This window comes from Sphaeramia orbicularis, chromosome 20, assembly GCF_902148855.1.
Source record: "Sphaeramia orbicularis chromosome 20, fSphaOr1.1, whole genome shotgun sequence".
NCBI lineage: Eukaryota > Metazoa > Chordata > Actinopteri > Kurtiformes > Apogonidae > Sphaeramia > Sphaeramia orbicularis.
In genome coordinates this window covers 22,414,926-22,438,466 of record NC_043976.1, presented here as the reverse complement: position 1 = coordinate 22,438,466, position 23,541 = coordinate 22,414,926, and the positions used below count along the sequence as shown (strand labels likewise).

At 38.2% G+C, this 23,541-nt stretch overlaps 1 protein-coding gene across 5 annotated transcripts in view; it reads right to left on the bottom strand.

The window, feature by feature from the left end:
* The window catches only part of myripb (myosin VIIA and Rab interacting protein b), a 185,821-nt gene extending 164,173 nt beyond the window's left edge, over positions 1-21,648 (bottom strand). For 4 of the 5 annotated variants that reach the window (XM_030123304.1, XM_030123305.1, XM_030123307.1 and 1 more), the window contains exons 1-2: positions 21,510-21,645; positions 8,082-8,307 (exon numbers count right to left, since the gene is read on the bottom strand). In XM_030123304.1, the coding sequence (XP_029979164.1) occupies positions 8,082-8,191 (110 nt within the window). In that variant the 5' untranslated portion in view covers positions 8,192-8,307; positions 21,510-21,645. Of the gene's footprint in view, positions 1-8,081; positions 8,308-21,509 lie in introns of all 5 variants that reach the window. The other variant, XM_030123309.1, reaches the window with a different exon arrangement.
* Between the last annotated feature and the right edge of the window lie 1,893 nt (positions 21,649-23,541).

Below are 23,541 nucleotides of genomic sequence, written 5' to 3'. Positions count from 1 at the left end.
CTGTTTCAGCTTCTTTTCTTCATTTTAACAGTATTTTCTACTTCAGCTACACTCGAGACGCAATTAAGCTGCAGTTCAGTCGCATTCATGCGAAGCTTTCAGCTATCAGCAATCAGAGACAATGTCTTCAGAGATTGTAGTTTTTCTAGTTAAATCTGCTGATGCCAAATATCGCCGTCTGATTATCAGTAGTTAGGCAGGGTGGCGGTGGCAGCGTTCTGGTACAAAGAAATAAGGATGGATGAAAATGGAGAAAGAGTGACTACGAAATGTGTCATTGCTCAACCTTTCAGATAATAAAGCCTTCATCATGACGCTTGTTCAGCTTTTTGATTTTTTTTTTTTTTTTTTTTGCCTTATTCTGTTCTCTCAGGGAGGCTGAAATAATACAGAACCTTGTCTGTCAGTAGTAAGGACAGACTTGTCACAGCCACAAGTCAAATCAGTTTTGGAGTACGTGTAATAGGTACAGTAATTGGCACATCCACACAAGGACTTGCCTGGGAAATGTTTAAAGTGCTAATACGGAGCACAAATTACTCCTAAGTGTCACCGATAGCAGGAACATAAGTCGTCTTCTCCCCATTCTGACGGAGGCAGTGGTGGATGCCTATTTCTATCTAGAATCATCCTTCAGACTCTTTCCCTTGGGGGAGTTTGCAGTGTTTGTTAAGTAGGCCCACACCTGTGCTCCCTGGAGTTTCCTGCTGCAACTTAATGAGCCTCTCCAGCTGGATGGCCATGAGACGCAGGAGGCCACAGGACGAGCCGCTCACCTCCTCTAATTGGCAAGATCACACTCTCACCTTTGAACAGACGAACCACTCGGGTGCATCCAGAAGTTAGAGGAAATTTACTTGTACTGCACTATTTCATAAAAGTTATACTGAGCTATGAAAAAAAAAAATCACCGAAAGAAAGCTGAACTAGGAAAAACAAACTATTCAAGCATGAGGAATAAATCATATTATATCCTCTTGCAATGCATTATTGATACAATAGTGCCAAACATCCATATTTATTATTCAAACTTAATCCTATATGCATTTTTTGTTTGTTTTTTGGATCATCTTACTTGTAAAATTCTGTTACAGAGGGTGTATAAGGACATATGTTGACATATTTTACGTCAGACCAAAACATGATCATCTACTTCAGTTGGACTTGACACTGGGTCTGTTTACACACACACTAAAACTCCAATCATCATCCAATTTCTGGAATTATCAGATTGTTCAAGTCATCATGTAAACAGCATGATCTGATATGCTTTATCAGTCAACAGCAGTAATCTGATTATGAAAAACGAGATTAACACATCTGGATTTTTCCCCAATACTCCACTGTCTTCACGCATGAATATCCATTAATCTGATTTAATACCCCCCCCCCCCCCCGAGGGGAGGTGAGGGGTATTGGTTTTGGTTTGGTTTGGTTTGTTTGTTTGTTAACACTCTAGCACCAAAACTGTTGGTTGAATTCATACCAAATTGGGTTTATAGACTGCCAGTGACCCAGAATAGAGATGATTACATTTTGGGAAAAGTAGGTCAAAGTTAAAAATTTTTATGAATTTTTAATCTCTTTTTTTCCCCCATTTACTTAAAATAGGCAAAATTTCAAATGTCTGTAGCAGCAAAACTATTGGTTGAATTCATGCCAAATTGGGTCTATACATTGCCAGTGACCTAGAATAAATGTCATTAAATTTTGGGAAAAGTAGGTCAAAGTTCCAATTTTTTATGAATTTTTAAAATCTTTTTTTTCATCCCATTTACTTATAACAGGCAAAATTTGTCTATGTTGACATCAACACATGCATACACATGATGACATCAGCTAGATCAAAACCAAAATAAGTTACACTACGTGTGAGGGGCAAGGTCTGTTGTGCCTGGCACCACTTGTGTAGTTTTTTTTTTTTTTTTAATCTGTTCATATCTTCAACTTCTTAAGACCCAGGAAATGTCGGCAAACTACAAGCTTTTTTTGTTTTTATTAAATAAGTGCCTATATTGGAAACGTCATGATGCAATAGTTTTTTCAGATGCAGTTTTAAATTTTTTTTATGAAATGTCCTTTGTGGTGGACAGTTTTCATTTCTGTTTTTTGTTTTTTGTTTTTGTTTTTTTTTTTTTTTTTTTTTTTTTTTATGAGAAAGTTGTGAAACTCTTGTTCACAAATGTGGACAGAAAACTCATAGCCGAGTCTTAGAAGGTTAAATAAATAAATAAATAAGAAATCGTAGATAATGGAAGTGACATAGTTAAATTATAGTGGAAGACAATAATAGGAAGTTTGAGCCTACTATCGCTACATACATACGTAATCTGAATGAAATCTAATAATGGACTGAATTGTCTAAACCAGGGTTTTTCGATTATTCTATTTCTGAAGTGCATGTAAACACCTCAGATCTGATTATTACAATTCTCTGATTACTTACAGTTATTGGATATTTATGGTCATGAAAACACGCTCAGTTATCTTATATGTTAACTACATACCCAGTTATGGAATAGAAATCAGGTCCTGACATTTAGAGCTTATTTACATGTGGCATTAAACATGTGACGTGTATCTGATTGTTATCCAGCTAATGAACAAATGTCTGATATTTTAATGCGTTTCTGTTTCTGTCTGGAGAAATACACATACAACTGAAATGATGTCAGTCTAGATGCTTGTTTGTACTTTAATTGGATATTACACAAACCTACAACCTACTATGACACCTACAGTACAACCCCCAGTGTTTATTTTAAGTCTGAGCCCACAGAAGTGACAGTACGAAGATAAAGTCAAACATTTGGTTGAATGTTGTCTAAAAGGAGTCTGACTCAGAGCTTTATTTACTCTAAATATCTCCTCCAGTTTTAGATGTTTTTTTATGTTTATACTGCACTACTAACCCAGTCAGTTGTCTTTCTACTCCTCAGTTGGTGATTTCACCACCACAACAAACATGACCACTATAAACACATTTCTTGCTTTTTGCTTTAAACAGATCTGCCTTTTGTTAAGTATTTTTTCTTGTTCAGTCATGCAGACATTGTGATATATCAAAGATGACTGTTTACCACAGAATTGTTGCATTGGGATACAGTTGTAACTTCCTAATGTGCACTGAAAATCCAATTTGTTCTGTCCATGTAAGAGAGTACTCATTTCTGTCACTCATATTTAATAAAACACGCTCTAGATTCTTTTGTAGTTAGAAGATCAAAATGACTTTGTAAAAAAAATATGCTTTTTTCTTGTAAAGTCTGTCTGATATGATACTAATGAAATACAAGGTTAGCTCCATTTTCTTCTTGTTACACAGGGAATAGAGCGTGTACAACAAAGCACGGGTTTTATGTCATCCATCAGGGAGTAAAAAAATACAGTAATAGTAAAAATAGAGATATTTCCAATATAAAATACATACAAGTTATGATTAATCAAATAAACTTGGACTGAAGTCAGAAATGATTCATCAAAAGCTCAATTTCTTCAGGTCTTTAAGTTATCCTTTTATTTCTCTTCAGTCTGACTGAACTGGCAAACAAATTTTCATTTCAATGAAAAGACAATGCAGACAGAAATTCTGGATATGTAATGGCTCCTGTTTCAACATTAAACGACATATTTAAGGTTAAAAAGCAACCACTTCATGGCTAAAATTACTGCTACATCATGACGGTAACATTAGGTAAGAATGTAGACCTCTTATTGAATGTTAATATTAGCTAATGTGAGTAATGCACTGAATTGGCAATAAAATAATTCAGAAAATGGTCTAATATCCTTCCAGATATTCCAGTGTCCAGAAAAGTGATTGTGATTTGTCAGATTCTACATTTATACGACATAAACACAGCAACAGCAGCATTTACGAATCCCATCCGGGGCATGAAATCACAAAAAAAAGGTCACGTCTTTCTTTGTTGTGATATTTTCATTAATATTCTTAACACAGAAAGAGTACATTATGATACCTCATTAAATGATAGATATATTTCATGTTGATGGACAATAAAATGCAGAAAAGAATAGTAAATATGTTATGATACTATATACAGGTATATGTAACTTAGGAAAAAAACACATTATACTGCACCATTTTTATTAGTGAGCCCACTATCTTCATCAAGTTCATGTACTTTCTTGAAATGATCATATAGTTTAAAATAAATATATAACATAGAGTTGTTGATACTGTAATAAAAGCATTATAAGTTCAGTGAGGCCATAAAATGCATGTGATTGCTTACAACCAAACTTAAGGTGAACTAGAAAACACTACAGATTGGCCCTCACTAGGCCTAAAGCCATGTTTATTGTTTTATTTACATATTTACTATGTCAGTATTTATGAGACAGGAGGTAATATCAGTTAAGTGTTCCAACGTTTATATTATTCAGCATGGAGGAAAATTAAAATGGTGCATTTAAAGTGCCAGCTGAGGCTTATGAAGTATGCAATGAATCCGTCAACGGTATAATTTACAACTCTGCAGGGGTGATTTCATTGAAAGAAGAAAACAAATGCCAGCCATGCATAGAAGAGTAAACCAACAGGGAGACAGCTACCTGCAGAAATACCCAACCACCATCTGCTGTGAACAAGCCGCCTTATTCCTGTTCATATACTGTAAACTGTAAAATACTTCAACTTCCATATCGAAAAAGACAGCTTCTTGTTCATTCTATAACCTCACAGGCAGCAGAAACACACAAGTATTTTGATCTTCCTACAGTTTCCATATTCTACATCACAGACATATGCAAATGGAAACAAAAAGCTGAGTTTTAGAACAAAGTAGACAAATGGGATTTATGCAAAATACGACAAACAAGACAACAGAGACCACCAAAGCCTGACTAACAACGTCATTAAGATGGAATGAAAAAACAATCTTTGGCGGTAAAAAATAACGGACAACTTTGATTCTTTTCTTGCATCTCACGCACGTCATAATTTGCATAAAATCACCGTAAGATTAAAAATAAGATTATTTCAGCATTTTCTGATCTTTCTACTGTATTTACTTGATTATATTACTTTATATCAGTGGTTATTTTAAGAGTAAAAATTGTTTACAAAAAATCTAAATAATCAGTTGACAGTGGTAGTAAGTTAATAGTTCTGACAAAAAAGGTTAAAAATTGTGCTTCTTTGTTACGTTTTACAACACTTGGCAGCAAATAATTAATGTTCCTTGAATGTTTTAAATATAAGTTGCAACTAAAACTAAAACAATCTTATTAAAGCGGTGGTTCTCAAAGATTTTCAGTCAGAGATCCAAAAAATTCATTTTATATCTCCTTAGGCCATAAAATTATAAAAAATATGTTGCACGTTATCCCGCCCCCCGAAGGGGAGGCAAGGGGTATTGTTTTTGGTTCGGTTTGTATGTTTGTTTGTTACTTTGTTAACACTCTAGCAGCAAAACTATTGGTTGGATTGATATCAAATTTGGTTTATAGATTGCCAGTGATCCGGAATAGATTTCAGTACATTTTGGGAACAGTAAGTCAAAGTTTCCATTTTTTAGGAATTTTTAAATCCTTTTTTTTCCCCATTTACTTATAATGGGTGAAATTCCAAATGTCTGTAGCAGCAAAACTCTTACGTGAATTCATACCAAATCTGGTTTATAGATTGCCAGTGATGCAGAATAGATGCCATTACATTTTGGGAAAAGTAGGTCAAAGTTTAAATTTTTTAGGAATTTTTAAAATCTTTTTTTTTCTTCTCCCATTTACTTATAATGGGCGAAATTTCAAATGTCTATAAAAGCATCAATTTTGTTTCAATTTATGTCAAACGTGGCACATACATAGAGGCAATTGATATGCTGACATCAGCACATGCATGGACATGATGACATCAGCTCAATCAATGCCAAAATAAGATACAATATGAGTGAGGGGCGGGATTTGTTGTGCCTGGCACCACTTGTTAAAAAATTTTTTCCAAATGCTTACATACACAAACACGACTGTGATTTTTGTTCTGTGATGTTTTTAATCTTGGTTTGGTCTTGATGTGTCTCTCGCCTTGTTTTTCATCCTTCTTTATTGTTTTTTACATTATTACTTTGTTATTGGTCTTATTACATCCTTTACATCATTATTGTCTCATCTTTTACAACTCTCTTCTGAATTTCACATAGCTTTACTAAAGTCATTTATAAAACTCTTCTGTTTTACTTTGTCAAATAGTGATTGAATAAAACCAGCTCTGTAACCAATTCTTCAGTCTCAAATTGAAGTTTTAGAAAGGCAGGTTTAGATAATAAAATAAAACATCTGAAATATTTCCATTATAAATAAATTAAAGCAAGAGAAATGTGACAAGCTCCATAAAACAGAAAAAAGAGCAGATGTCTGTGCGTGTAATTGCATTAAAGATTAAATTTTTACCTGTCAGTTTCAATCTGAAGTCTCCAAGAGAAACTTTGATCTTAAAAAACATCATAATTTATACAGTTACACCTCAGTAAGTCAGCAAGTATAAAGTCAGACTGCTCTCTGAAAAACTAAATGAATATCCCCCTGCAGCTCCGTCAACATTCATCTTCTAATCCTCTGCAGTAAACACTAGTAATAGTAGTCTGAGAGCCATACATTGTTTTTGATCATTTATGACAGTTTGGTGGGAGAATAATTTGCAGCTCAGTAATTTGGGAAAGCATTATCTGTGATTCTGGGAAAATAAATTGTGTTTTAAGCCCATGGCTGCTTTCTGATTTGTGAAGCAACTTTGCTATGCTCCTCCGAGTACAGCTAAGATGTTTAGTGGTCCACGTTAAGCAACCTAATCACCCATGGAATTCACTCAAAAACAAGAAACCACAAAGGATCAGCATCAAATATGAAGAAAGATATCACATTTCCACAAAAAATAGCTGATGCCAGAGCCTGGTAAGATAGTCCAAGGAACATATTTGTGTTTACAAAATTACAGGGTACAACCAGAGAGAGAAATAGAGGAAAAAACATATTTTAGATTTTGTTGTGAGATCAAAAACACTGGCGATTCAAATCTAAAACCTTCCCACGTAGAGACAAGACACACTGATCTGACCACACAGTCGACGGCAGAACCCCCCACGGACGCCTGTCACAACTGAATTGGTTCCCCCCGGACTACAGGCTGTCACAGGACGGGAACGAGGGGAGTGAAGGACAGGAGCTGGGGAGAAGGAATAAACCAGCACCAGAAGATGTGACACGAAAACAGAGCTGTGAGGTCCGGCTCAACTGACCCCAACGGACCTGTCAGCTCAGAGGCATAAAACACGATAACCATCTTCCTGTTTACAGCCACAGTTCTCTAAAACCCGGTCACGTACAATTTTATTACCCCTGTATTTTTTTTACCCCCTAAGTATAATGCGCATGCTCCAAACCGTCGGGCATGCGCAAATGCATTCTTTTCCCATCATACTGAATCTACCCTTATGCAGATTTTCCAAAGAAAATAGTAAAAATTCAGCAAGTTGATTTCCATAATATTCAGATCACTATAACAGTCAACCATGCGTTAACTTTATTTACCTGGTTGACATTGTTTTTGTCAAATAAAAGTCAATGAATGGATAAAAGTTATGACTTAAGCCATTGTTTTAAAAAGGTGGCGAAATGGAAGAATATCAGACGGTTATGTATGGTTTCAGAAATCTTGATGTAGAACATTCAAAATATATAGCAAAAAAATAAAAATTAAAAAAAGGGAAATGTTTGTTCAGCATCATAATATTCATGAGTATCATCTGAACTCTTACTCTGACTGTAAACAAAATAAACCAAAAAGTCAAGAGAAAAATGTAAATGATACCAATGATTAAAAAAAACTTTTATTATATAGTTACTTATTATCATTCTTTCTTCTTTGCATCTGTTCGTATTATGATGTAAGACGGATATTTGTGCTATTGAACATCATCTGATCCAGCCTTACACCGCTACATCTGAGTACTTCTGCCCACAGGTGGATTTCATCTTTCTTCATCATCTTCTCTCAAATCACCCCGTCACCTCAAATGTGTAAAAATAACAGAAAACCTACTGTCAGGACGTTCCCATCTCACCTTAGCCTCTCCTCCTCCTTCTTCCGCAGCTTCATGTCCCGCTGGACTACTTTCAAGACGTGCTCGGCTTCATCGTCCGTCAGGCCTGAGAGGTCCAGTTTCCGGCCCATCGTTTCTGACTGCGCCGCCGCTGTCACCGTTGCTGCTGCTGCTGCTGTTGGTCCAGAGGAAAAGGAGGAGGAGAGGCACGGGCACTGCTGCTCTGGACGCCGAGTCTGGGACGACCCTGCAGCAGGACAAACGGATACGGACATTAAAGATGTATCTGTACAGTCTATTCACTGCTAAAGGTGACCATTAGATATCAATATGCATTTATAACTGCTATTAAATCCTATTACAAGGCCTATAGCCATCTAGTACAGCTTTAACAGAAATATAAAAGTTAGATTTTTCACGACAGCAACTCTGAAATCCAAGAGACAAATCTAATGTAAACATCTCACTGTGCAAGTTCCATAATGCAGCATTGCATTGAAGATTATGGTCACTTGCATTGGTTCAGTGTAGAAAATGACCATGAACTATGAACTATGCTATGCTACCTATGCTATGCTATAAACCTTAACCCTTAAAGACCTAGTATTATTTTTGTAGTGACTCTATATTTAGCCTTTCCCGAGTTATTTATGACTATTTAATATAATATTATCGTCTGCTTTTTGTATTTTTCAGTCAAAATCTTTTCTATATTTAATTTACTGACTGTGCTGATCAGGGTTTTTCAACCTTGGGATTGGGATCCCATGCGGGGGTCGCCTGGAATTCAAATGGGGTTGCCTGAAATTTCTAGTAATTGATAAAAATAAAAATAAAAACTTACTAATAAAAATATATGGTGAGTTGAGAGCGACAATCACAATACATATAAGACATGACAAACTGTGAGTCTGAAACTGAAGCACTGTGGTACTGTTTATCTGTCAAATGTTCATTGTGGTTGGTTTCAGATGCTGCAGCTCTTTCATAATTCATAGTTTGAGTTATTGTTTGTTCAGTATTAATTGTCAGCCTTGTAAATACAAGCTGGACTGACTGTACATATCCTGACCAAGGAAAATAAAACTCTCACTTTGTGCAGTAATCTACACCTGGCTTTTCTGCCTCCGTCCATAATAATATACATTATATAGCCTGAATGTTGTCTAAAATTAACATTTATTTGCAACATAGTATAGGAAACTATTACATGATCAAAAACAAATTGATTTTAGCAACAAAAGAAAAAAAGTCTCTGTTTTGAATGTCTGGGGTCGCCACAGATTTGTGATGTTAAAATGAAGTCATGAGCAAAAACGGTTGGGAACCACTGGTGTAGATGCTCGTAAAAACTATGAATAAAGTACTATTATATCAGAACACACAGAAGTGAAGCAGAAGATCATATCTGATGCTTTTGGAAAGCTGAGAAACTGTTTTTTTTTTCTTTATTTGTTTCAATGTATTAACAGGATTCACAGTTCAAAAGTTATTAAACATTTTAGATTTTAGATGCTTCTAGTCACCAGTTGCTGTTTAGGTCTTTGAATGTTCAGGTTGATCTCTTTAAAATAATGATCGCTCCATTCTCCAGTTCTTGTAAATTCCAGTCACACCTTTGTGTACGTTTGCCTTTGCCGGGTGATAAGATCAGATTTTTTTTTGCATACAGCATACAAAGGACAAATATAGCAGTGATGAAGTCATCCTACTGTCAAATACAGTACTTATTGTCCTGTGAGGCAAATGTAGCTTTGGGTTTGTGAAGCAGGTCATTTAGCCCGGTACGTGGAACAGTGGGTGTGTGTCCTAGAGTAAACACATACTAGTGCATTTGGCTAAAATCCAGTTTTAAACTTCACGTTAACAGGAAAGCTTATCTGACTTCTTTACTAACTAAACTCCAGATCAAATTTTGATAGAGGCCGCTCACTAAATGGATTCATACTCCAAGGTTACGTTCTGTCTTCGGCTGGTGATTGAACTGACAGCAAAACAGGCCTGACACCTGTTATCTGTAAGGTGACACGGGCCAGACGTAAGCATATTCAGACAGCGCAGGAGGTAAAGAAAGAATGATGGAGAGGTGAGGCCGACAGGGTGGCCCGTAAAAAGAAACCGAGGAATGACACAGGGAAGAGAGAAGAGGAGACAGATGGAGAGATGGTCAGAAGGAGAAGGTCCATTAACTGCAGTGTCTAAACAAGATGGGAGTGCACTGGCAGTGGAGAGAGCAATGATGACTCAGAAGGCCACACAATTATGTCCGTTCTATTATTGGGCCAATAGCTTCATCGACAAAGTGCTTGTCCTCTTGCTCAGCATATCACTCAGTTCCACTTCAGTTCGGGGCCTGCGTCACGACAAACTGCTGAGCAACTTTGCCCATTTTTAATTTTCAACATGAGAAAACAAACAAAAACCTCTATGACTAGTAATTTTTGTCTAAGTTCTTCATATATGTGATTATCTTTTGCATCAGTCAGTGCAAGGGGTGTCAAACATACAGCCTGTGGGCCAAAAACCGGCCCACCAAAGGGTCCAGTCCAGTCCATGGGATGAATTTGTGAAATGCAAAAATACCACTGAAGATATTAAAGGGGTCATATTTTGCTAAACCCACTTTTATTAGTCTTTGGTGCATTTATTTGTGTATTTGGACCCTAATAGTTGAATATGAACCCTCCAGGTGCTACATAGCTATCTTTATATTCATTTCTACAACCCATTTCAATTCCTGCTTAATTTGTTAAGTTTTATAGCTAGTTACGTCATGACATTTGCACATATAAGGTCAAGACTTCAGACGAATATTTCAGAGTACACCATAATTGTTTATCAGTAGCAGCGGTTGTAGTAAAAACTGAAAATATGTCCAAACTTCGAGCTGATTACCTACAATGTTCAGTTGTTGGTTGAACAGGACAGAACAGCACAGTCAACAACCTGGAGGGGGCGGGGCATAAAGTGGTTCATTTGCATTTAAAGGGCCAGCGCTCAAAACGACCTTTCTGGTGTCATTACTCAGAAATGGTGTTGAAGATGGACCAGTGGAGTTGAATTAATGAAGAATTCAGACCCAAGCATAGCATTTACAGTTTATATAGACCGCAGGGAAATGTTTTAAAATGCATAATTCCTTTTTAAAAAGCAAAATATCACTCCTTTAACAATCAAGGGTGTCATAATTATTTTAGTTCAGGGGCCACATACATAGCCTGGCCAGCCATCCGTCTTTCTCATTGAGAAATCCGTCTGGAATTGCAGGGCTTGAATCCATATATGAAGGTGGGGCTAACAGGTGCTGAGTAAACCAATCACAGATGAGACAGACGTGACGCTTTTGTCAGAGAAACTTAAGAATACAAGGTGTAATCTATAATTCAATCCTTATTTTTGAAACCAGTAAATAACCGACAACAGTTGTAAAGAGATTTGCAGACTTGGAACTGACTTTGACTCGAAACAAAAAGAAGTGACGCCTTGTGAAACATCCACCCTGCAGACTTGTGATTGGTTCGGTATAGAATAGACATAGTGCATATTTCACAGCGACTGACCCAATTCCAGACTGTTTTCTCAGTATTTAACACACTTGGAAAACCGGATGGCTGGCCAGGCTACCACATACAGCCCAATTTGATCTCAGGTGGGTCGTACTAGTAAAATACTATCATAATAACCTATAAATAATGACCACTCCAAACTTTTCTGTTCATTTCAGTGTAAAAAAAAGTAAAATTACATGAATATGTTTACATTTACAAACTATCCTTTCACATAAAAAATGAGAATGACCTGAACAAATATAAAACAAGATGAAATGTCTTATGAGAAGTGCAATTTTAACAATATTAGGTCTGCTACTAAATATTTTGTGCCTTTGTAGATCCACTGTGATCTGTAATAATGTCCATGTACAATGATAAAAGGAAGGTTAATATTGTTAAAATTACACTTATTTTTCAGTGGGTTGCTCATGTTATTCCCATCTTTTTTTAAAGGATACGTTGCAGATGTAAACATTTTCATGACTTCATTTTTATTTTATTATTTTACTGGTCACTTTAGATCATATTAGGCTGTATGTGGTCCTTGAACTAGAATGAGTTTGACACACCTGATCTATGCATTTTGGATCATGTTAATTAACAGTGAAGTGACAGTAACTTTTTCAGTGGCTTCACACAATAACAGACAGGAGGAACAAATGTCACAAAAACAATGGAAGACCTATGGACTCTGTGGTTCTAATCATTATAAAAGATACAAAAATCATACAGACAACATATGGAATAATACTGCTAAACAACTAGTCTACCAGGATTGTGAGGAACGTAACATTAACATCATATACAGATGGAAATTTGTGTAGCTTTGTACCTGGACACTGCATATAGGCGACCCAAAATAACATAACACCCTGGAGCATGCATACTGGAGCTCCAGATAACATTGAACTAGAACACATTTATTCAGACTACTGCATCAGATCCAGCATGATGAGTTTTGATAGAGGCAAGTATTATACATGTTTTCATCTGTATACAGTATATTAGAAGTATTTTACATTTCTGTGTCATATTTGTAAGGTCCTTAGTGTGTAAAGGGCTTTGAAAGGTAAGGTCAGCTCTCTTTTTTACATACACAGCTTATAATATTGGAAAGTAAAAAGAAAAAAATGACTGGCTGGCATTTTACTGAAAAAGAAACTACCACTTATTTTCATAGTTATGTTTTTATTTCATCCTTACATACTAGTATAGATTACCACCAGGTGCATTTATGACTCATTAATTTCGTCTGCCGAACCCACAGGGAGAAATGCAAACACAAATACAGTGGATCACAAACACCCACACACACAAAGAGTGAAAAAGGGCTTTTGTCACATTGTCAGCTCAGAGAAACTGCAACATTTCTCAGAAATCTTCTACCCTACCGTGGAGATACAGGCCGTTACAAAGCCATTCACAAACGCTCCTCATTCAGCTGCGACAAGAGACTTTGCCCTTTGCCTCTGGAAAGGCTATCCGAGTTGGACAGAAATTCTTTTTTCTTTTTTTTTCACAAAATTATGACAGACACACACAGCCACATGTGGCACTACATGTGGCAGCAGATCGCCCACACACACACTACTCATACACTATATGGCTGCCAGGCGCTGCCAGTCTTTGACTCTTATTAAACACAAACCTTTCAGAGTCACATTCCACTGCCCCGTGTAGGTGGGTGGTCCTTCCTATACTTTTGACACAAAACCCTGATAATAAATATCACAGGCAGCTTGTTTGTTCTGACTAAAGTGAGAACAACAATTTACAGAGAAATGAGCCTCATCCACTACATTATATATTGGTTTTCTGTCTCACATTGATCTAGAATGACTATGATCTCACAATTCACCAGAAGAAGGGCTAAGACATTGCTTAATTCCCTTGAATTCTGTTCAGTTTTCTATTTTAAATTGGGTGCATTTCTTTAGCGGTTGTGGTGACATTTAGAAATAATGTGTTACCAGTCAATACCGTTATTATTCTGAGAATTTCCAGAGAATTGAGTCCAATACCTTCTTTGAGGGCACTGAATCTAGAATCCACCATGTCAGTCTGGTCTGACATAATTGTCTTTAGTTCTCTCCTAATGTATAGCAGAGATTAATGCACCATTACTCTATCGCCACAAGGGAAGGTAATTATTCAGGCCTCCTTTTTATAGTGAGTGGTGTCAAGGACAGCGATGGAGCATCATTTATGTCTGTGAGAGCGTCTGCCTCTAAAGCCTCAGTGACGCAGATACTTGGGGGCAGTAACAGCCACTGTGCAGACAGCAAATCCATTTTCGCTTACTGGATGACGGTTCCAAATGCATACACACACACACACACACACAAATGCAGAAGTACGCACATAATGCTCTAAATCTATGAACAACCATCCCCATCCTGCAGCGTCACTAACTCACCGTAGACAGTGGCACAGATGAGCTATCAGTCGGTGCACAGTGGAGTGGTGTGTGGGCTTTATGTGCAGAAAAATGCTTCTTCAGTGTACTTCATTAGAGGATACCTCAGCAGTTCAGTGCTGTACAGATTTAATCTCTCTAAAGTTGTGGGATAAACGGTTTTGATGATGTAAAGCATTGAGTAAGGGATTCTTCTAGACTCTGAATTGTCACATGCCTCTGTGGACTTACAGTAGATGTAAGAATTTTACACATTAAAGCTTGAACTGAAGTAGTATAGGTTCTCAGACACAAATAACAGATCCATGTGTACATGTCTGCGCAGAGGAGCATCATACATACACATTTGTACAAAGTCAGCCACCAAGAAGTTATGTATTAAAGCTCTTAACATTATGTACACCTTAAAAATGAACTGCATATACCATTAAACAGACAAACAATGTGATGTAAAAAAGAAAAAGAAGAAAATAGATTTAGCTTTTTCCCACCTCATCTGACTTTTACTCTCCCTAATTACACTATAATCTATACTAATTCTCAGGCTTTTACCTTATCTTTCTTAACACATTCCCAGGGTTGGAGCTGTCACAGCTATATAACACTTTAATGCTCTGTATTCATTTTGCATGTGATTAGTAGTTACAGCTCTAACAATTCTGTTCCCCAATGATAATCTTGATGTTATTCTCACTTCTGTCCTGGGAATCCTAATGATTCGTATTATTTAGCTTTACTCTGTAAATCTAGTGATAACTACTGTCTGAACAAATGCCATAAATCATTTCAAGCTTTAATTAAATATAAGGCTATGTGAAAATATTATACCTCAGTGCTGTGATATTAACGCCTGTGAATACTGTATCTCAAAAACAAACCGTTTTTTAAGCAATAGTTTAGTGTGCACACTGCTTTTTGGTTCATTTTGTGTTTGTTTACACCCCCTGATTTCTTTATTCAAATTTTATGCATATGGTGTTGTTTTTAAGGGAGTTTTCCTCTATCTACATTTTAAAGTCCAAGTAGATTGTCTTGCTTAAGTTGGGATATGATTACAATACATACAGTTCTGTGCAAAAGTCAAAGGGCAAAGACACACCAAGCCAACTGCCAATCGTAGCCAGGAAAAGTAGCCCGATGGATCAGTCGGATCCCATCTCCCCAACATGGTCAAAAAAGTGTGAAGAACACACCAAATGGACTACCAATCCGAGTGTGCATTCTGCGCTTGTGCAAGACCTAAAGCCGGAAATGACGGGACATTTCTGTAAACCAAAACACAGAGCTCGTTGTCGTCAGTCACTGTTGTCAGCAGAGAGTGTTGAGTAGTCAAGAAGGGTTGTTGTTGTTGTACTCATTGAACGGATGGCTAGTAATAAGAAGATACTGGTGCTGTCAGCTCTAGGGCTTCTTGTGGAAGAAGAAAGATGTTGCAGGCGAAAACTAAGGAGAAATTGCACTATGCTAACAATGCTAACAGTGTTTACTTCAAGGAATGAATGAAGTCCATAGAAAACACTGACTGGCACTCATTCAGATACGATATGAGCAGTTCATGGCCTATTATAGAAGACAGTAATAGTGTGAAGTACCTTGGCATAGCTGTATTCACATGGAAACTTCTAGTTCACTGATTCGCTAGTCCAGGGTTATCCCTCCACCTATCAGATTGGTCTGACTGAATGACTTGGCAGTGTTCAATTAGACATGTTGAATTGGCTGAAAAGAATGACGACGGGACTACGGCCGATCGCACGGAACACACCAACCAGACTCATGTTACCGACCTCGCCCAACTGCCTGACGATGTCCAACCGCCAAAAATCAGGTTGGTGTGTCCTCACCTTAACATTAGGTTTGTTGGTTTAATAAAGTTATAATGACCACACAATGCATTTCTTAGTCTCTGTATTAAGATACAATCTGTATATATGGCAAGTATGTACAGCTGTAAAAACCAAGGTTTCTGGGAAGAACAGCCTCTATAAACTAAAGAGGTAGTATTTAGTGTATTCTCCCATTGCACTTAAAAGCAAATTTGGATTTATTGGATTTATTTTCTGATGTTTTATACAAGGTTTCATTCAACACATGTCAGATGTTACTAACTGCTTCTCATCATAAGGTCAGGGGCCGTAATAAATAGTCACTTTAACCTTTAGAACCCATTTAGTTCAGTTTTGTGTGTCTTTTCAGGCTGTGCACATATTCCCTTTATTTGCTTGTTGCTTGAGAAGAGAACATAATGAGAAATAAATATGTATGCTCGCTTCAACCCAGCAAAAACAACAAAGCTAAAGGTGGCCAAAGACTTTTACATAGTGTTAACCACTTTAAACCTATAAATACTTAATATTTTAGAGAGTCATTTTTTTCACATTTGAAAAAAATGTGCAGCACCCTGAAGTATCCTAAACGTATACACACAGTTTCGGTCACTGTGTCATGTTGTGACAGACTCTACAATGAAGCATAGTTGAGTAGCACTGTCAGAATACAAGTGTAATGTGTTTAGTCTGACAGTCCAAGTACAGACAGAGGGAGAGAGAGAGAGTGGCTTGAGAAGGAAAATAGGTCACACTGATGCATCTCAGGAAAACGGAAAAGGACAAACAATGTGCATCAATCAATTAAGAGTCTGTCTTTAATGAAAATATGTACACACTGATGATCACATAGGCCTCAACAAATGCTGAGGACTTGGCTCCGCTGCCGTCTATCACCTTAGAGAGTCGGCACAGGATGGGCGAGCTAAGGACAAGGCCCGACTGGACCACTAAAAGGGCAGGTGCAGTCAAGCGCTAAATGAGCGGCTTGTTTTAGACACTCTCATTGGATCAGCGTATCGTCACAGCCAGAGGGAAGGGGATTGAGAACAACTTCAATAAAAATGACTATTTGGACTGAATGTGAGTACAGTGAACTGACTCTGCAGATGTGCACTTACAGCTGTGTTTGTGTGAAATCTTTGTTGCAGAATGTTTTATACTGATGATACAGATGACATGAGGAATGGCTCATTTTAAATCCTTTAATAACAAAGCTTCCTCTTGATGGGCTGTGTCCTTTCTTTTAGTCTCTTGGGTCATTTATCTTCTTCCACCACATGACAACAAATATGTTTTCAATTCGTTTTTGTGGCCACAGATATGACCAACATCTGTCAAAGTGACAAAGTTTTGGATCAGTGGACCCAAGGAAAAAAGTTATGTAAGAGAATAGATCATTCTGATTCATATCAACTTTGACACATCATCACAAAAGTTATGTTTTTCAAATTTCTCAGACATCTGACTGCAACCAGAGCAGAACAGCAGAAAGTGTGAATAGTCATAAATGAATTAGGTAACAATCAACACACACACCGTAATAGTCTATACTACGATTTAAAAGTAATATCAGAACCAGTCTAATAGATATGAAATAGGAGTCTTTTCGCCCTTTCTTTTCTGGTGAGTGCACTTTAGTTTCACTGGAAAGTTGAAAAACTAGTTTTATCAATGGAGGCTAAAATCAGGGTCTTTCTGACCAGCTCTGGACTGCAGCTCCAAATCTCTCTCTACCATACGAATACCTCCTTTTTTTCTTATTTCTCAGGCTAGGTGGGAAGATGACAATTTCCTTTTTTTCCAAAAGATCGTTTTTAAAAAGCTACACTGTACAGTATGTCCTCTACTAATCCTAATGTTGAGAGTGGGGCTGGGCCCTCTCATGATCTTAAATCATGATCAGGCTTAATTTGTTAGATGATCACAGATTCTCAGAGGGATCATAAAGACCATGATATTAAATACAAATGCTGTCCAAACTTTCCCACTCAGTCATCCTTTTTAAATTATCAGTGTAATTACATTATTTTACACATTTTACTGTTGCACTGTTAGCCATTAGCATTAACACTGCAAGGCTAATTTGTTTACGTCTGTGTAGTGATTCTTTAGCCTCTTTCTGCACTAATGTTTGCAGATTTAGCTCGTTATCTTGCAGAATTTGTGCAATGTGTTGCTTTGCTACTGATTGCAAACAAATCCCATGAATCTGTGAGTCTGACACAGAACTCCAGAGTGCAACCAGTCTGATGGAGAGATGCTTTAAAGTCATATTAGGACGTAAAGACATGCTCTAAAGCCAGATGTGTTGGGGACACATTCAGTCACAGTAGCTATAGCAATAGTTTTGTCCAAAATGAAGAAGAAATGGAGCCATCACACACGCCCTACACTTCCAAAACCAGTGAAAACGTATTACGGTTTCTTTTTAACTCATGAAGAAGTAAGATGTGGAAATATTTTGATTCAGATTACGGATCATCATTCTACTTCCAAAGATACCATGTCATGTGATCTTTTGGCCAGTGTTAAGCTAATCAGAGAGACCACAGCCTAGGTCAGGTGTCATGATGCACAGAGCTTGTTTTTTTATTTTTCTTCAACACCATGGATCCAGAGAACACAACCTACGCCAACTACATGCCAATTCAGGACATGAATCTACTGATGAACTAAACCGAATTATACCATGTGTTATGTGTTACATGAAATGCTCACAAATTCAACATAGTGCAAATACAGTACCTACCTAAACACATGAACAAACTATAAAAAATATCTACAAATATTTACATAATTAAACCTAACAACAGAACAATCCTCTACCCACCTCCCTGCTTCCACCCACCATGAACCATATATCAAGTGAAAGAGCTCCCAGGGGATTCTTTTACCACACACCTAACTGGATTGAAGCAGAGGTGAATTTCTAAATTGTAATTCAGTTCTACAGTTAGCATTAGCTTCTTATATTCAGAATAACACATTAACATATGACACTTTATCTGTTAAAAGTGGGATGCAATGAAACACTGGATGTCTGCCTATCGAAGAAACTAAGCTGATAACAATTAAATGATTAACAAATATATCTGTAAATATAACAAGTGGGTGCGCATTTTTTAACCCATGGTTTCAGGCAGTGCTAAGTGTAATTGATATTAGCCTACATATATATCTACCAACAGCAGGGGGAAGTTGTGCACCAGAACACACTAAACCCTATAACACCAAACATATCATATTTGATACATGAGTTTTGAAGCCCTCTACATAATCAGTGTGATCATTTTTTTCTTGAAACACCTGATGTATACAATTAGATACATGCAATACACGGATGATCCATCGGGAGGAGGAATTCATTCACCAGAGGCCTTTCCAGTGACACTACAAGATTGTCATTAATGAGGAAGGAGGCTGAACTTTGCCAATTTTGAAAAGGAATTACCAATTTCTTAGACATGTTTGTGTTATATTATGTTTTTGTTTGTTCAAAAGTAATATTTGAGCACTGAGACCCGATGTATCACATATGATACAAAAGTGAAACTCATACATGGAAACTAAACATCTGTTTGGAATCATCCAAATGAGGTCAGAACTGTCACAGTTTAGTCTCAACCGTGGATCAACAAAGACAACTTTGCAAAGACAATAACATTACATAATAACTGTATACCTTCATAAGCTTCATAATCAAATTCTCCCGTGTAGAAGATACACTGCCAATTCAGCATCAAACTCCATTCTTTTCATTTAGAGCTGTGTTCAGTGGTGAAAACAACAACAGAGCGTTTAGATGTTATCACTTTGTCACTTTCTTCGACTCTACAAGTTGTTTCTTAGCTGTTTTTATCCCTGTTTTTCACTTTCTAATGCTTTGGTCAAAGGCCCTGTGGTGTTAGTTTTCCACCCCATGGGAGACCGGCAAAGTAACTCACTATTCCTTCTCGTGGTCACATAAATCCACTGGTTCATTAGATTTTTAAACAGTACATAAGCATTTTGGGCATAACTTAGGGTCACTTTATTCTGAACACTCTAATGATACTTTTCGGCATTTTTTTATGTTTAAAAGTAGAAATACTATATATAGCTCTTTTAAATATCGGCGAGTCCATATATTCAAACATTCTGAAGTTTAATCAATTATATCAGTGTACAATTTAATGTAATGCTGTTACAACATCCCATCGGTACAGCTGATAGTAGTGTTCTTTTAATGAAGTTCAACAATATAAGATCTGTTTTACATCTGAAACTTTATTTGGTTTTGACCAAATGCTGATTTTGTTTCCTGAGGTTGACAAAACTTTCTGGGCTCGATTTATATACACCTAACATTTTATAAAGGATGCAACTCCTCTATACTCTCTGTTCTAGGATTAACCTGTTTTCCATCTAATATACCACAACTCACAACATCCCTCCCAGACTTGCAGCTCAACCACTTATGCTTTTAGTAAGACAAGAAGAATCCTGCATGAAATAGGAACAGACTACTGCCACGGTTGTTCTTTTTAGACTGTGAGGATCATTCAAACCTTCGCTGATGGCTTAACAGAAGGCAAACCCTTGAACATTTGTCACTGCATCTACCTGCTGTGTCACATCCATCACTCCCTAGCCAATTACCACTCCATACAGAGCAAAAAAAAAATAAAAAAAAGAATCCGGCAAGGTGAGAATACTGCTGCAGAACTGTGAAGGAAGACACACTCTCTCCACATACAAAGTGCTAAAAACAGATGCTAATTGAATCCACTTCTGAGTCATTGTGCATGTGACAAAGTGTTGAAAATACTAACATTAGAACGGGTTGTAACTCTGTGAGTGGGGGCTATTTTTTCTTTCAATGAAACACACAGATTGACAGGTTGATTCATGTGTTGGGGTGGTGTCCAAACATGATCTGGTGTTGTTGGTCAACAAGTATCACCAGTTCCTGCACACTTCACCTACCTGCACACACTGCAAAATAAGCCTGTTTTTTTTTTTGTTTTTTTTTAAGTGCATTGCATTGCATTCCTTTTTTCTTTGAATGAAACACACAAATTGACAGGTTGATTCATGTGTTGGGGTGGTGTCCAAACATGACCTGGTGTTGTTGGTCAACAGGTATCACCAGCTCCTGCACACTTCACCTACCTGCACACACTCTGCAAAATAAGCCTATTTTTCTTTTCTTTTTTTTTTTGCATTGCATTCCTTTGGGTTAAAGCTTTCTGTGCCAGCATTGCTCTGAGACAAAACATGACTTAATAATCACACTGTGCACCTGCTGAACCTGGTTTTTTCTGATCCTATCCGCCTAAACATGCCGCATTTTCCTATCACTCACACTGCCACGTTAGCTGACACTGAATGATAACATCTGGGTGAAATCCTGCGGTGATCAGAGTCCATATGCACCTGTATGCACGGACAATCAGGTTCCAACGAGCAGCAAAGACTGATCTAGGAAATGCAACAGAAACGTGCATTTTCACATCTAGGTCTGCAAAGCCCGCACGGCGATCTGCGTCTGAATCCCACATCTGATCCGGCCACCTGACACCATCTCAGTCTCCATCCATTCCTGCTAATTCTAACACACATTCACCTCTCCGTTCCCAGTGCAGTGTGTGAGTTGACGTGGAGAATCACTTACACAGAATCAGTGGGTGCCGGATCTCTTTCACTGTATCCCAGATAAAGACGAAAAGACGCGGAGGGATGCGCCCCTGCAAGTGTAAACTTCCGCGGCACCTGTCTGTCTGTCTCTCGGATACTTTAGACTTGCTTTAGCCTGCCCCTTTCAGCTTATTAGTCCCCCCCCCACGCCCCCCCTAAAGCAGCAGACGTAGGCACCGCTGAATGGGTGATCACGAGGTTGTATTAGGCTCCACGGAGGAAGAGGAGGAGGAGGAGGAGGGAGAGGGAGGGAGGGGGAGGGAGGGGAGGGTGCACGGCGAGCGAGGTGAGGGATTGGCACCCAACCTTGATTTCCTCCTGTGTTCATGGTGACACACTGAGTGGTCTCACACTCACATGGCACAAGCTGTAAGAGATATGTGTGAATTGAAAATCACAGGTAGGTAAGCATGTGTGTGTTTGGGTGATGTTCCTCATCTGCTTTACTGCTGGCACATGGGCATCCTGCACTCTAATTTGGCACTGGAGGAGGAGGAGGAGGAAGAAGAGGAGGAGCTGCTGTGCTGGCTGGATGCTCCATTCACAAAGCCAGTCACAAAACATTTCACTTCAGAAATTAATCCAGCATCTACAGCAGTGTTTTTCAGCCTTGGGGTCAGGACCACCTAGAATTCAAATGGGGTCGCCTGAAATTTCTAGTAACTGCCCAGATAGCAAAATCATTATGGCTTAAATCAGGCCTAAAACTGGCATGCCATTTGGCAAAGTTCTGGGTGGATGTATCAATCAATCAACCTTTATTTATAAAGCGCTTTTCATGCACAGATGCAACACAAAGTGCTTTACAGAATTAAAAACAATTACACAATAAAAACAGAATAACAATTACAAAGAAAACCCCTCCCTCCCACCCTCCATACTAGACACGCACACACACACGCACACACACACACACACACGCCCACACACTTACACACATGCACACGCACACAACAGGGAGACATGGCATGGCACTGTGGATCAAGGAAACGCCACCTTTGGGGCCGTCCACACTGGGAGGAGCCACAGGCCGTGCCATCGGGGGGACCAGCACCCAGGCCCCCCGACTCCGACAGACAGGTGGACCCCCCACATCGAAGGGAGCACCCCCAGCCAGCCGGGCCAAAGGGACCCAAGGACAGTACCCCCACTAGCAGACCAGACACAGCTCCCAGTGTGGAGGACCCCCTGAGGAAACACTGGTGTTAAAAGCTAAAGACTAAAAGCATAACATAGGACTAAGAATAAATAAAATAAAATAAATACAGTACCAAGAGTAAAATACGTAAGATTATAAATAAAATAGAATAGATAAAGTATCAGTGATAAATAAAACAAAATAAGAACAAGAAGAGTTTAAAAAATTAGTTAAAAGCCTGATTAAAAAGGTGTGTCTTTAATCTTCTTTTAAAAATAACAACGGTCTCTGCAGTCCTGAGGCTCTCCGGCAGGCTGTTCCACAGGTGGGGGCCATAGTAGCTAAATGCTGCCTCACCGTGGGTTTTTGTTCTGGGTTTTGGTATGGTTAAAAGGCCAGTGCCGGAGGACCTCAGGGTCCGCGAGGGTTGATATGGTAAAAGCAGATCAGATAAATAGGAGGGCGCATGGCCGTTAAGACATTTAAAAACCAGCAAGAGAATCTTAAAATCGATGTATGGGCCCTAAATGGCCCAAAATAGGCAAGCCAAAATCAAACCAGAAGGAAGCCAAAATTCACCCAACACTAATTACAGACTTCCAAAATATAGCCATAATTATCCCAGAAAAGCCCCAAATAATCGTCCATATAATATAATAAATAAATAATAGTCCAATAACCGAAGGGTTGGCGGTTCGAATCCCGCTCTGTCCATGTGCTGTTGTGTCCTTGGCAAGACACTTCCCCCTCCTTGCCTCCAGTGCCACTCACACTGGTGTATGAATGCATATGAATGTTTGGTGGTGGTCAGAGGGGCCGTAGGCGCGAATTTGCAGCCACGCTTCTGTCAGTCTGCCCCAGGGCAGCTGTG